Here is a 14,746-nt window from a genome sequence, read left to right on the forward strand (position 1 = left end):
AGAAGGAAGGCAGGCAGAGATGGTAATATATAAATATATCCTCATAAGAGCTCTCAGATACCATCTATCATCATACAACAAACAGACCAACACACGTGTACATCCCAGACGATAAACTGCAAAACGTGGTTGACAGTAAAAACAAAATGGCGCTTGAAGGTGGAAATTATGTTACTCACCAATTCTTGTAGAAACGACGACGGCATTCTTCGGACAAATGCTGAGCCCAGACATTAACCAAGGCGCGCAAACCAAAGGGAGTTTCAATGTAGCCCACAGCACCAACAACAATCATTGGTGGGGTTTCCAAAACAGTAACAGCTTCGACAACCTCCTTCTTGTTGATCTCTGAAAATATGAAATAAATTTCATTAGTTTTCCATACATCTGATATAATGAATACTAGCTATATATGATATTCCTTCTTTTTTTAATCAGTCCGCCCTAGTTAAATTATAATCATGGGAATCATTTATGTTCTAACCATAAATAAATTAACTGTTTCTCATCATAAAAAAAAGAGGAACTATATGACGATGTACATAAGTTTTCTTAACACGTTTTTATAAATACTTACTTGAACCAGGACGGTCAGCCTCGCGTACAATGTGAGTCATACCAGCTTTGTAGGCAAGGAAGCAAGTCAAATGTACAGGCTTGCTGGGATCATCCTTGGGGAAAGCCTTAACCTTACCACGATGACGCGCCGCACGCTTCTTGGGATAGAAGGCCATGGAACCATGGCGAGGAGCCGAGAATTTACGGTGAGACTGTAAAAAACGAAGCGAAAGTTAACATATGTGTGGTGTATAAAATTTGAGGTTAGGTAGTGTGCAAATCAGAAAAAACGTGGCATCATAAAAAAAACCAACACAATTTAATATATGAAAAGAATGCCAAATCCATATGTTATCGTACAATTTTTACTATTTTAAACTGAAAACATAAAATGCAACTTCAAACTGCATATTGTTGACTCCACTACTGAGATAGTTGTGCCATTATATACCATTTTATAATCACAAATTACGATTTTAATGAGCCACTTTTCTTTTAGAAACAAGATATATTTGTTCCATCATTCTCGATTGCAGACACCGATTTATTTTCTTTAGTAATTAATTATATATTCTTACCATTTCTCTAGGTTTATTACCGACTGCTCTTCTCAGACGGCGAAGACAAAAAGAAAGTTGATACCCGGATTTCGAATTAAGTTGGGTGTAGTTAAATCTCAGTATTGCGTTTATTGCTAATAGAAAGCTGAATGCTGTGAACACACGCAAAACGCAGCGTACAGATGTCGCTTTAATGAGTCTTTTACATATTCAATAATTCTATGTTCACACTAAGTACCAAATCTTTTTAAAAAGAGTTTTTGGCTGAAATTCACGTAGATTTTATTACATATTCATTAGGGAAATGTCAGCTGGCTCGTAATGGTTTTCAACAAAATCTCTTTCATAATCCGCTATATCACCAAGTACACCAGTTTTAATATTAACAGCTCGCCTTTTGCAGCTCTGTGGTAATTTTCATTGTTGACAATAAAATCGTCATTGCTTGTGTTTTGCAAAATGTTCCTAAAAGGTCGAGCAAAACCAATTGTACTGTGTATGTGGTATCAATGGAAGACAGTAATATGTCCAGAGTCTTGCGCCAGCCGATTTAGAGCCGGCTTCGGCGAGCCGTCGACGATATTTACGAGCCGCCACCGCCGAGATTTTGACGGCTGGAAACGGCTTAAAATAAGCCGCCGAACGAATTCACAAAGTCGCCGAAGATTTTCATAAAATGCGTTTTTTCGCAATTTTTTAAAAAAAGCGTAAATACTAAATTATTTTATAAGTTCGCAGGAACGTTTATAATTATTTACTGTCCAGTTTTAATGCACATTTTTTTCATTTACTGTGAAAAAGTACCGTATTTGCAGGGTAATTCTAATGTTTACGGAGAGCACGCACTTACGCACTACTTTAGGTTCAATGTATGTATCGTAAAGTGAAAAGTGAACAATTGGTGACTCAAAAATTGGTAGATCAAAAATTTTACAGATATTCTAAAACGTAAACAATCATTTTGAAATCGTGTGAAAAAGAAATGGTAGAAAAATCAAAAATTACACAATTTGTTTAGACGCTCCAGGAGAGAAGATTCTGATGAATTTGAAGTCGACGAAAAGAACGAGCAAAAGAGGATATCGCAGATTACCAATTATTATTAAAAACAAAATTCGATTTTCTAATTAAACAAAATTTAAATTGAACCAAGATATACGCAAATTTTTCGTAATATTTGTTCTATACCGAAAAAATATTTATTTTTCAGTGTTCTGAAAACACTGCAAAGAACGAACATCTCTCATTTATCATCATCAACTTCAAAAGAGGCAGAACATAATAGCCTAGACCTACACCGAAAAAAGTGAACTGTTTTATAGGAAGAACGAACTATCTCGCACGAAAATTGAACTAAATTTTACTCCACATTTTGAGATTTCCACAAAGCGTTGTTAAAACCAGGAAATTTTAATGCCCTGTTGTACTTTTAAACTACCCAATAAACACAAACGTTTGAAAAATGCTAAATTTCAACAATTTTTCAAACATTTTTTCAAAGGATTAGGGTAATATTCAAGTTGAGAAATTGTTGAGAAAATCGCGTTCTCAACAAAAAACAGACATTACCCTCAACAGTGAAATTCAACACATTAACAATAATATCTCAAGTGTTATCCTCAAATTGAAATGCATCGCTACTCAATAATTTGTCAAATAATTTTCGATGCGAGTCAAATTCAAAATTAACATCGTTGCAAATACTTTTCAACCTAAATTTGTATGAATGATATCCCCACTTCAAATTGAAAGTCAAAGCCAAAATTCTATTAATTTTGTATAATTTATTCATTTTTATCAAAATAAAATATATAATAATACACTACACTACATAATACACTACAATACCAATTGATAAATAATAATCTTATTAAACATATCAACAAATAAGAACAAAAAAAAACAAACAACAAAACGTTAAATATCTTAAACATTATTAGTAAACACTTTTGCATTGATAATTCGATTTCCTTCCTTTTGGTGTCATAAAACAGCATTACAATTTATTAACATGCGGGCAATTTGAAATTAGGAACGTACAGGGCCGCGTGTTAGAATTGATTTCCAGCAGAAGGAATTCACAAAATATCCATTTTAAACTGATAATAGCATATGAATTAAACTGACGATGTGATGCACATTTTCATCCAGAAGTTGTTGATTTCAACAATTTGTTGTTTTTAACCATTTTAATTGGTTGCACTTATAATGTTTCTGGAAACTTTTTCTTGTCGATAAGCCATTCATTTTTCATTGGTCAGCTTCTTAATGTTTTCAAGAATGTAGCATCCAAAGATTTTAGTTTTCTGCAAAGAGATTTAAATTTAGTGACTTCTCTAAAGTTTTGATTTAATTTTTCATATTGACGTACCAATTATTATAAACTTTTTGAAGCAGTTCCAGTTAATTGTCCACCATTTTTTCATCGGTCAGCGTTTTAATGTTTTCAAGAACGTAGACTCCATAATTTTAGTTTTCTGCAAAGAGATATACATTTAGTGACTTCCTTAAAGTTTTATTTCATTTATTATTTTCACTTACCTATTTTTATAAACTATTTGGTTATTTGTCTAAAATTTTCCATTTTTTTTATTTCTTGCAATTGACCACGAACTTCGTTGCACAAATAAGTATTAAAAACCACATGGTTTTTTCGTTGCATTTTAGGGTAGTGTTTTGTCAAAGTTTTCTCATATTATCTTCAACACCTTTTCAAAGATTTCGTCAACATTTTGGCAAATTGGAAGTAATTCGCAAACAATTTGAAGATGTATTGAAGATGAGCTATTTCAAGTCAAGTTGAATTTATGTTGAAAATTATATTTACCCTCAAACTGAAAAGTTGTTGCATTTGAAAAACGCTCATCTTGTGTTTATTGGGTACAGTTCACGAAATTACATCATATCATAAGGTGAGTATTAAGTTCGAGTTTAGCCGCTAAAATCGCTAAAGTGAAAACTAAATCAGTAAGAAAAATGCATGAAATTATACATATTTGTTGAAAATTTTATTATAACTTGATGGGGAAAAGCCCAAAGCAAATTTTCACAAAGTTTGTATTCCTTAAAATGGATTATTAAAGAAAAGTAATCGTGAAAAAATGACGATTTTAGCGGCTAAACTCGAACTTAATACCCACCTTAAAGAAGAAAATCATTGGCGCCAAATCATGGCCATTTTAGCCATACAGTAGTTCATTCTTACTATTTTCTGGAATCGTACGAACATCTTCTTCTCAACACCTTTTACAGCAACTAGTGCTTCATTCAAAGAAGCTTTTTCTAGTGCAGGAGCTATAATAACAACTAAAAGATCACTGAAATCCAAAAACTGTAAAGAATGTGTTACTTATACATGACAACACAAAAATATAACAAGATAACCAGAAAACCTTTTTATACCATTGAAGCCGCCGATATCGCCAAAATCCATCGGCTGTGAGCCGGCTTCGAGCCGCCGCCGCGTATTTTCTTGTCAGCCGCCGCCGCCGACCAAAAGTACTCGGCGCAAGACTCTGAATATGTCCGAGGATTTACAAAAACTTGGTGCGATATGAATAGAAATCCTCACTATTTAAAAGAAAGTTGAATTCCAACTTATTACAATACCTTGTTATTATTACTTTGACGTTGGGCTGATAATAGAAAATATGAAAAATATTTTTTGTGGCAACGCTTATGAATTAATATAAAAGGAAAGAACGTTTAGAATTTCTAAAATGTTTAGTTCACATAAATATTTAAAAAGGAAGACGCCGTGTGCTGGAATTAATCGACAGGAATTTATAGAACATTTAGTAGATGAATACTACACGACCAACAACGTAGGTAGTGCCTCTTTGTGGGATATGCAAAACTCACAAGTACTAATATAATTAAATTTATTTTTATCTCAACAAATTTAGAAGCACAAGAACAAGTTACAGCAAATCTTGCCAATTTTGCATATGATCCTATAAACTGGGACTACCTTAAAAAGTCTGATGTCATAAAGTTGTTCCTGGAATTATTGGATAATCCAAATGAAAATCTACAATTACATGGCACAGCGGGACTGACTAATATATGCTTGGGTAAGACAATATACACACCATTGTCCAATTGACACATATTCGTGTGTATTTCAGATCCAGATGTTAATACATATTTAAAAACTCCCGATGTAATTGGCCAAATTCATCGCCTATTTTTGGTTACAATCAATTCCAACATACTTCTGAATTGCTGTACATTGTATCAGTTTTTGGCTAAAGACTTGTCAAGCAAAAGCATTATTCTGCCGGGAGAAATATTATTGCGCATTCAAAATATTAATAGCGATTCCAAGGGAAAAGACAAAATACTATTTAACATAACATCACTATTGGTATTTGATTATGGTCGCCGTTATGAATTCGTTGAGAGTCAACGTATATAGGCATCTGAGGAGATGCTTTAGCTCAAAAAACGACGGGAAACAGATCAAGTTGGTTAAGATATTTTCCCAACAAGAGGTTGACAAATTTTCACGGCTGACTGGCGACTCTAATGTTATACATTCGGAAGAAACGCCGACGGGCCTACGAATGGTCCATGGAGCTTTTCTAAATGCAGTTATTGCCGGAATGATTGGAACAAATTTCCCTCCTGGTACTGTTGTTTTGGAGCAAAAATTCAAATTTCCAAAACCCTGCCGTATTAATGAAGAAAGTGAATTTTCTGTTGACTTACAGCTGGAACGTAAAATATCTGTTGTTTCATATAAATGCAAGCAAAACAACATCACTGTATTTGAAGGGGAAGCCAAGTTGTTAATACCAAATAAATAACCAAGTAATATAATATAATGCAAACTTGTTTTATTTCTTCGCACGTTTTCCTTCTCCCTTTTTGGGTGGAGCTTTGCCTCTTAGTTTTCTCATACGTTTCATTTCTTCCTTGAAATCTTGATGTTCGTCACGGAACAAACCGTACTCCCTTAGATTCATCATTAGTAAATGTGTTTCCACATGTCTTGGATACCAGTTGACAACATAGTCTCTTTTATCGACTGGCTCTTCACTAAACATTCGTACTACCTGAAATTCATAAACAAAGTAAGTGGGTCTGAAGCTACTTCATAAGGCAAAATAAAATACCTTCATTGACTTGTCATTTGTGGTGCGCGCTACCTCTCCGAAAATACGATTGGACAAATAGTTCATGCGTCGAGCATATTGGGTTCCAAGTTTTACCAAATCAGTATATTTTTTTGCCGACATTTTAGTTACAAATTCAATTTTCTATATAAATGCCGTGCTTTTCTGTTATGTCACTGTGGACATATGGGATTCTAACAGGGTTGTTATCGGTGTTTATTTACAAAAACAGAGAAATAGGGATGCCATTAGGAAAAATATTTTTAAACTGTTTCGGGATATTCAGTGCGCTAAATTATAAAGAATGGGCACAGTAATGCGCTTTACAGACTATCAGTTATTCCGGACGGAATGTCGGTGTTTGTAAAGATACTTACAGTGTGTCGGATCGGTACGACTTGTCGCCGATGACTAAATAATCGGTAAATGTGTTATCGATCCCATAAACATGCAGCAGTATCGAATATGCCTTCGGACTTAACTGATAATGTGCACAATATATGGGATATGTTCGACACGAGCACTGTCGTCCGGAATAACTGATAATCTGTAATGCGCTTAAGGTATGAAATTAATTTACACAGTTGGAACATATTTTCAATTGTGCCGGTCCATGAAAATTTTTAATGTTGTAATATAGCTATGAAATTGTATCATTTTCTGATGAGATTCGTCTGTTCGTAGATATTTGTCTATAATCCTTAATTTAATCTGTATTTTTTCTAGGCGTTCTAGAAGACAAAAATTTAATCAAGTTTGCCTTAAATCTGGAATATTGGCTTATATTATTTAGATATATACAAAGGTTAATTGAAACTAAAATTAATCTCTTTACAAAAGAATACCTTCTAGAAATAAATTCCCCAAAATCATTCAAATCTTTACCAAGCATTTTTGTGTTAATTAACATAAAATTTTATTTTAAAGTAAATTTAATAGCTATTATTTACAATTGCATAATTATCAGATTTTTTTTATATTTCACCAACATGAATGTTATTAGGTATACATAATTAAAAAAATATATTATAGTTATTTCTAATATTATTTAAATTAAAAATCCATATTGCCCCCATATAACAATTTGTACCCATGTTTCCAAACCATTACATCAAAAATTTTCTTTTGTTTTCTATTTGACGCATCTCCATAAAAATAGAAGTTATATTAATTAGCGATTTCTAATAGAAATTGTGTCGTTGTACTCAAACAATTAAAATTTGATTAGCAACTCATCACTATTGCAATGATAGGAGAACATGGCTTTTATGCGCTTTACAGACTATCAGTTATTCCGGACGGAATGTCGGTATTTATAAAGAATCTTACAGTGTGTCGGATCGATACGACATGTCGGCGATGACTAAATAATCGGTAAATGTGTTATCGATTCCATAAACATGCAGCAGTATCGATTATGCCTTCGGACTTAACTGATAATGTGCACATTATATGGGATATGTTCGACACGAGCACTGTCGTCCGGAATAACTGATAGTCTGTAAAGCGCATTAACTAATGTTAAAATATCGGACTGAATAATTTAAACCGTCTCAATAATTCCCTTACGGCGCGTACTAGAAGTGCTGGCGATATCATCCGTAGCAATGAAAGAAGTTTCTTCGGACGACTTTTGAGTTTGTAAGGTATTCTCTTTATGAACGGAAACACCATTAGCTTGAATCGCCAAATTGCTATCCCTCCTGGGAGATGCATTATGTAGAGAAATCTGATCAAAATTTAACGCGCGAGAAGGTGTATGCGAACGAGAACCAGCATTCGAAGACGATATTTGTGTCCTCCCATGCGGACTATTATTACGAGAATGTTGAAAATCTTCGAGGGGTATCTCTTCAGATCTGCAAAATTATAATGTATGAAAAAAATGATATAAACTTGAAATATATTGAAAACAACCGTGGCCTTTGTGTGAGAGGACTGCCTTCTCTAGATGTCCTTTGTGTGGAATTGTCTCTAGAACGTGAAGAACTTTTTGTTCCTATGCTAGGCGAATGTGAATGTTCACGCTGTGAGGAGGAGCCACTTGCCTCTGAATTGTTAGTATTAGAATTAGGACTACGCCTTCGAGAACGACCCGAATCATTACGTATGCTTCATATAAAAATATTAATTATTGATTATTAACAGTTTTTCGTTATTCTTTAATATAAGTTACCCTTCTATGGAACGATTCTGTGCCATTTGAATGCGGCTGACACCGCCCGACATGCCATTGTCACGTCTTAAGGCAGCCGCAAAGCCAGGAACTCGAGATGTCGACGAAAACATAGGTCTATGTTCACGTGATGATCTTGAACTACTGCTACTACCTGGAGCACTGGATCTCAGACCTCCAACAGCATATACTGGTGAATCTATCACTTGCCCTGGTATTTCAATCATTTGAGCAATTTGGTACATTTTCTTCTGTCTAGCCTTACTACGGCCCTTAGTTAACCTTTGCTTGGCTGCCATGCAGCGTATATGATCATCAAATAAAAATTTGGCAGATATTAATGGTGTGCGATTATGACCAGCACCTCCACGATGTACAGTGATATATAAACATCTACTGTCATCCTTATCACCAACAACTTCAACATCTTGCAAGAAACCAACAAACTTGGCGACACCCCATCCCAATAATTTGGCATCTGGTTCAACAAGAATTAATTGCAAGGAATCAATAACCAGAAATCTTCGTTGTTTTACATTGTCCTTGGTGATTACTGTACAGGCAATTAAGTCGCTATTATCTACAAATACATATAGAGATCAGTGTTAGTTCAAAACATCATTAAAATTACAATAAAAAAATTGAGTTATAAAGCTCTTACTTAGATCCAAAACATTGTCTATTTGCACTAGATTAAGCGAGTTGGTCAATGGCAACATTGTCTCCTTTTCGTTTAGAAATTGTTGGCACGTTTTGCGTAAAAGGAAAAATACTCTAATAGCTCTTCTAGCCTTCTCCACTTCACCACATGGAAGTCGCCTGGTAAATGGTATGCCAGTTAAAGGAGTTCCAGTTGGAGGCAATAATATCGTAGAATCCATGCATAAAAACTCTACGTTCAAATTGGTCTTACGCATTTCATTATACTCCGATTCAAAAAGATCTAGGAAGATGTCTTCCGATTTATAGAAATTACGCAAAACAGACATGGATTGTGAGTGGGCAGCGAAAAGGACCTCTTGTTGGGCTTCTGTAAAAGTTGTTGGCGGACAGTCATCACCATTGTGTTTCGTGAAGGCAACCAATAAATGTAATGCAATTTCAATGGTAATCAATCGAATACGACATGAGGGCTGATTAGAGAGCGTAATAATGTTTAGAAGGCGTTCCACAATTTCAGTTTTGTAACTTATCGATCCATTTCCTGATTTTGATAATACTTGATGAAACCAATCATTTTTAATTCCTATATCAAAGAAATTAACATAATGTATTCAATAATTAATAGTGGACCAAATAAATAATTAGTTAACGAATAAAGTTAACGTTTAAGACAAGCTTCTAAATTTGATCACTTCAAGCTAATAGTCATTACATACCATCTAAAATGAAGTTAAAATCATGAAATTAGCAAGCAGCATGAATAATAGAATAAGATTGAAAAAAGGAAATATGAATTCGTAATGATGAGTGGGATGATGTATTAGCTATATGTTTTCCATACCTTTGTTAAAACTCATGGCATATATCAGACATAAGGCCAACAATGCCAAATAATCATTTTCCGTGCAGTCTAAGGCTGATAGAACCGTGTCCAAAAATGGTCTTTGCAAGGTGGTAACTATGGTTGCGGGTTGTGTTGCCGAAGATGTTGTCAATTGTTGCAGTTTCTCTTTTTCTTCGTCCGTTATGTTAGCTAATTTTGATGTTGAGGTCAGAACTGGCGAATCACCATTTTCTAATGCTTCACTAGAACTATGAATATCAGTTTCAGCAACAGCAATATCGTTATTTGCAGCTCCATCGGTTGCTACAATTTCTTCTGTAGTTTCCTCGCCATACGAATACCCAGAAAAATTTGCTGAAGTGCCCAAAGCTTGCTCTAAACTTTCTCTAGGTTCAGTAAAACTGGGTACAACAGCTTGGCGATGTTCTACGTAAAGAACTGATGCAGCCCCTTCCTTGAATACACTATTATCGCCATTTAATATTACCCAGGCCAATGCATGAACTAGCGGTGAATGAGTTACAACAAGAAACACCAACGATAATAAATATAAGGCAACGATTGATGATACCCTGGGATTTTGCATTTCTTGTATGTCTATGTCAACATTTCGATGTAGTACTGCAGCTAGATTTTTTGTAACCAAGGCCAAGGAAGTCGGCGGGGGTGCCGGAGTCAACGAGAATATGTATAACGGCACAAATAATTTGTGCAACAAGTGTTCGGTTAAAACGGCATTTAAATCGTTAATTTCAAGTAAAAGAATATCATTTAGGTAGTGCAAATGATCTAAGTGTTCAGCAACTAAATTCGAAAGTTTTTGATTAGACTGATGGCTAAAAAATGAAAAAGAATTTAGAAAAATAAAGCAAGTATATACATATGGCACACGGCACCATAAAACTTACTCAATGTCGGTGCGCACACAATTGTCCAATTCCAAAATATGTTTACCAATGAACCAAACCAAATTACTAAAATATGGGGCAGCCGTTCTATTAAATACAAAAAAGATGTTTGGTAAACATCCATGTGATATCTTTCATTTCACTTACTTGTCTCTTATAAAACGTAACATACTGGCATTTTGTACTTTGTAAACATTTAGTGAAATTGTGCGTACTGCTATTCGAACCATGCTTTCTGGATGATTAAAAAACTTGATAGCCTCTGTGTAGAGGGGGAAATCATTGGTATGCTGGAATATAGATTTTTTTTATAACTAGTAGTACTTTTTGAGTTGACAATACCATACCTCATTATAGAAGAAATGTATTGTATGGCTGTTTAATTTTAAACTTAAGGTCTTCAAGAATAAAATATAGTAACCCATAACATCCTCATCTGAGAAATCAAATTTGTGTACAATTATCGAATTCACATGATTGTTACTCAGTAGGTAGTCTATAGAGAGAAGCGTTTATTAAAAATAATTTGTGTATTTTTATGTGAATATACTTACAGACACACATTTCGTTCCTTATGTTTTCGAATAGAATATTCAATGTCTGCAGAAGTTGGACGCAAACAAAACTTGAGCCGCCACTTTTCTGACGCATTATTTGCAAAAAATATGATAGCATATTTTTCTCTAAAAAGAAACTGGAGAAAAGGAAAATAATTGGTGTTTAGAACATAAAAAAATTATATATATTTTTTCATTTCTATTTTTTTTTTTGTCCGGTACAGTCCTATCTTTCTCTTGAATAACAGAAATCGTAATTTTATTTTTTTTAATTATAAATTAGTCCTTGTTAAATCTGATTATAAATGGTCACCCATTGTAGTTTTGTATAGGACGAGAGAGTTTAGAAGCATTTTTTATCTACCATTTTTATCACAATATTGAATGAGGTTTTCATTAAAACTGATTCCAAAGCCAATCTTCTGCTATTATATGGACCAATCATCCGATTTCTCTGATTTAGCATCAATAGGTTCAAATGAATCGGTTTTGCGATATAGACATTATTCCCAGAGTTACTTTTGAAACGATTTTGGAATTGAACTTCTACTTTTATGCAACTACAGAATAAATTCTGAAATTTTGTCATATCATTAAACTATTATGAATCAAGTCCATCGTTGAGGGTTTATATTTTCCATCCGATTAGTAGTGTATTAAAAAATGTTTGCAAGATAGTCTGATAGTTCAAATTCATTGTTCAGTGTTCAAATTGGTTCTAAGAACTATAAGACAGAATTGAAGATAATTTAAGACGAGATTTACCTTTCCGCCCGAACTATTCTTGGGAACGGCTGTATGCTTTTTGATAAACACAGAAGTATAAATACTTACTCGAATACTGATGAATCATTTTGGTCTCCCCATATTAAAATTTCGGCAATACATCTTAAAGACTCCACCAACAAGCCTCTGTTGCTTTCGGAAACAGTTGTGTTTTTCTCCAAAACACTGTGCAAATATTTCAAGTGATCTAGAGAAAGTCTATTCTTGGGCTTATTCCAACCTCCTCCAAACCAGCTACGACTGCGAAACATTTTCTATTTTTTGTCCTTTCTATATCTCTGGTATAATTTTGTTGATGCAGCAGAACAAAAATATTGCCCAATTCCTAGTTAATTAAGCTATTTATACAATTACAATTAAATGTATATTTACTTCGCAGTGAAAAAAGATGGATTGTGTACTTGAACAGCTGATTGTCATTGACAACGAGGTTGCCACAGCCAAATGTGAACCTGCGTGAAGATAGCGACGTCGCTAACTTTCGATAACAGGGTTATCGAAAAAATAACAGGGTGACACAGAGACGACAAAAACTGAATTAATATAAGACGGACAGACAGAATATTTAATGAAATTTATGTATTTCCGTGCTTAAAAACAACGATTTATACACAGAATATGGTAGAGAACAGCTTTACCTACAATTTGGTGTCCCACATGTGCCTGTTCAATGTTATTTAGCTTGGTTATTATTGGGTACTGGTGGTCAGGACACTATTTCCCATGTGGAGTCCAGGAATGGACTTCGTACACAAAAGTGACAACGGAACTTGATAGAGGGCATCAATACCTACAATTTGGTATACCACATGTATCTGGGAAACGCCGAGTGTAGAACAAAATTTTCCAAAAACTGTTGGACGCACTGGTGGTCAGGACACTATTTCCAGCGCTGAGGCCAGGAATGGACTTCGTACACAAAAATGACAACGGATATTGATAGAGGGCATCAATACCTACAATTTGGTATACCACATGTATCTGGGAAACGCCGAGTGTAGAACAAAATTTTCCAGAAACTGTTGGACGCACTGGTGGTCAGGACAGTATTTCCAGCGCTGAGGCCAGGAATGGACTTCGTACACAAAAGTGACAACGGATATTGATAGAGGGCATCAATACCTACAATTTGGTATACCACATGTATCTGGGAAACGCCGAGTGTAGAACAAAATTTTCCAAAAACTGTTGGACGCACTGGTGGTCAGGACAGTATTTCCAGCGCTGAGGCCAGGAATGGACTTCGTACACAAAAATGACAACGGATATAGATAGAGGGCATCAATACCTACAATTTGGTATACCACATGTATCTGGGAAACGCCGAGTGTAGAACAAAATTTTCCAAAAACTGTTGGACGCACTGGTGGTCAGGACACTATTTCCAGCGCTGAGGCCGGGAATGGACTTCGTACACAAAAGTGACAACGGATATTGATAGAGGGCATCAATACCTAAAATTTGGTATACCACATGTATCTGGGAAACGCCGAGTGTAGAACAAAATTTTCCAGAAACTGTTGGACGCACTGGTGGTCAGGACAGTATTTCCAGCGCTGAGGCCAGGAATGGACTTCGTACACAAAAGTGACAACGGAACTTGGTAGAGGACATCAATACCTACAATTTGGTATACCACATGTATCTGGGAAACGCCGAGTGTAGAACAAAATTTTCCAGAAACTGTTGGACGCACTGGTGGTCAGGACAGTATTTCCAGCGCTGAGGGCAGGAATGGACTTCGTACACAAAAGTGACAACGGAACTTGGTAGAGGACATCAATACCTACAATTTGGTATACCACATGTATCTGGGAAACGCCGAGTGTAGAACAAAATTTTCCAGAAACTGTTGGACGCACTGGTGGTCAGGACAGTATTTCCAGCGCTGAGGCCAGGAATGGACTTCGTACACAAAAATGACAACGGAACTTGGTAGAGGGCATTAATACCTACAATTTGGTATACCACATGTATCTGGGAAACGCCGAGTGTAGAACAAAATTTTCCAGAAACTGTTGGACGCACTGGTGGTCAGGACAGTATTTCCAGCGCTGAGGCCAGGAATGGACTTCGTACACAAAACTGACAACGGATATTGATAGAGGGCATCAATACCTACAATTTGGTATACCACATGTATCTGGGAAACGCCGAGTGTAGAACAAAATTTTCCAGAAACTGTTGGACGCACTGGTGGTCAGGACAGTATTTCCAGCGCTGAGGCCAGGAATGGACTTCGTACACAAAAATGACAACGGAACTTGGTAGAGGGCATTAATACCTACAATTTGGTATACCACATGTATCTGGGAAACGCCGAGTGTAGAACAAAATTTTCCAGAAACTGTTGGACGCACTGGTGGTCAGGACAGTATTTCCATCGCTGAGGCCAGGAATGGACTTCGTACACAAAACTGACAACGGATATTGATAGAGGGCATCAATACCTACAATTTGGTATACCACATGTATCTGGGAAACGCCGAGTGTAGAACAAAATTTTCCAGAAACTGTTGGACGCACTGGTGGTCAGGACAGTATTTCCAGCGCTGAGGCCAGGAATGGACTTCGTAC

At 35.5% G+C, this 14,746-nt stretch overlaps 3 protein-coding genes, 1 long non-coding RNA gene, 1 other non-coding gene and 1 pseudogene across 5 annotated transcripts; 1 reads left to right on the forward strand and 5 right to left on the reverse strand.

Annotated features, from left to right (window-relative positions):
- Positions 1–148: 148 nt before the first annotated feature.
- Positions 149–1,286, reverse strand: LOC142242822 (large ribosomal subunit protein uL3-like). Its single transcript, XM_075314350.1, has 3 exons — positions 1,137–1,286; positions 578–770; positions 149–348 (listed from the first exon to the last, which is right to left on the reverse strand). The coding sequence occupies exons 1-3, from the start codon at positions 1,137–1,139 to the stop codon at positions 176–178; spliced, it is 369 nt and encodes a 122-aa protein (XP_075170465.1). The 5' UTR covers positions 1,140–1,286; the 3' UTR covers positions 149–175.
- Positions 431–512, reverse strand: LOC142242829 (small nucleolar RNA U43). The gene has a single exon (XR_012724204.1). It is a non-coding gene; the product is annotated as a small nucleolar RNA U43 (small nucleolar RNA).
- A 1,596-nt stretch (positions 1,287–2,882) lies between the features above and the next one.
- On the reverse strand, positions 2,883–3,991 carry LOC142242828 (uncharacterized). Its single transcript, XR_012724203.1, has 3 exons — positions 3,660–3,991; positions 3,490–3,595; positions 2,883–3,424 (listed from the first exon to the last, which is right to left on the reverse strand). It is a non-coding gene; the product is annotated as an uncharacterized LOC142242828 (long non-coding RNA).
- A 638-nt stretch (positions 3,992–4,629) lies between these two features.
- LOC142242824 (uncharacterized) lies at positions 4,630–5,944 on the forward strand (annotated as a pseudogene).
- On the reverse strand, positions 5,888–6,428 carry LOC142242823 (small ribosomal subunit protein mS33-like). Its single transcript, XM_075314351.1, has 2 exons — positions 6,236–6,428; positions 5,888–6,175 (listed from the first exon to the last, which is right to left on the reverse strand). Exons 1-2 carry the CDS (start codon positions 6,356–6,358, stop codon positions 5,957–5,959), a joined length of 342 nt encoding a protein of 113 aa, XP_075170466.1. The 5' UTR covers positions 6,359–6,428; the 3' UTR covers positions 5,888–5,956.
- A 698-nt stretch (positions 6,429–7,126) lies between these two features.
- Positions 7,127–12,584, reverse strand: LOC142242821 (protein CLEC16A homolog). The gene is made up of 10 exons (XM_075314349.1): positions 12,218–12,584; positions 11,381–11,520; positions 11,174–11,322; positions 10,974–11,116; positions 10,827–10,913; positions 9,916–10,754; positions 9,073–9,657; positions 8,412–8,991; positions 8,153–8,347; positions 7,127–8,094 (listed from the first exon to the last, which is right to left on the reverse strand). The coding sequence occupies exons 1-10, from the start codon at positions 12,418–12,420 to the stop codon at positions 7,779–7,781; spliced, it is 3,237 nt and encodes a 1,078-aa protein (XP_075170464.1). The 5' UTR covers positions 12,421–12,584; the 3' UTR covers positions 7,127–7,778.
- Positions 12,585–14,746: the final 2,162 nt, after the last annotated feature.

The sequence above is a fragment of the Haematobia irritans genome, unplaced genomic scaffold (assembly GCF_050003625.1).
Source record: "Haematobia irritans isolate KBUSLIRL unplaced genomic scaffold, ASM5000362v1 scaffold_71, whole genome shotgun sequence".
NCBI lineage: Eukaryota > Metazoa > Arthropoda > Insecta > Diptera > Muscidae > Haematobia > Haematobia irritans.

What these genes read in the sequence shown, in the direction of transcription:
- LOC142242823 (XM_075314351.1), bottom strand. Translation starts at nt 6,358, where the DNA reads ATGTCGGCAAAAAAATATACTGATTTGGTAAAACTTGGAACCCAATAT. An exon ending in CAAATGACAAGTCAATGAAG is followed by an intron (nt 6,176 to 6,235) that starts GTATTTTATTTT and finishes TATGAATTTCAG; the next exon opens with GTAGTACGAATGTTTAGTGA.
- LOC142242821 (XM_075314349.1), bottom strand. Translation starts at nt 12,420, where the DNA reads ATGTTTCGCAGTCGTAGCTGGTTTGGAGGAGGTTGGAATAAGCCCAAG. An exon ending in TGCCATGAGTTTTAACAAAG is followed by an intron (nt 9,658 to 9,915) that starts GTATGGAAAACA and finishes TCTTTGATATAG; the next exon opens with GAATTAAAAATGATTGGTTT. An exon ending in AGACAATGTTTTGGATCTAA is followed by an intron (nt 8,992 to 9,072) that starts GTAAGAGCTTTA and finishes ATGTATTTGTAG; the next exon opens with ATAATAGCGACTTAATTGCC.
- LOC142242822 (XM_075314350.1), bottom strand. An exon ending in GGCTGACCGTCCTGGTTCAA is followed by an intron (nt 349 to 577) that starts GTAAGTATTTAT and finishes TCATATTTTCAG; the next exon opens with AGATCAACAAGAAGGAGGTT.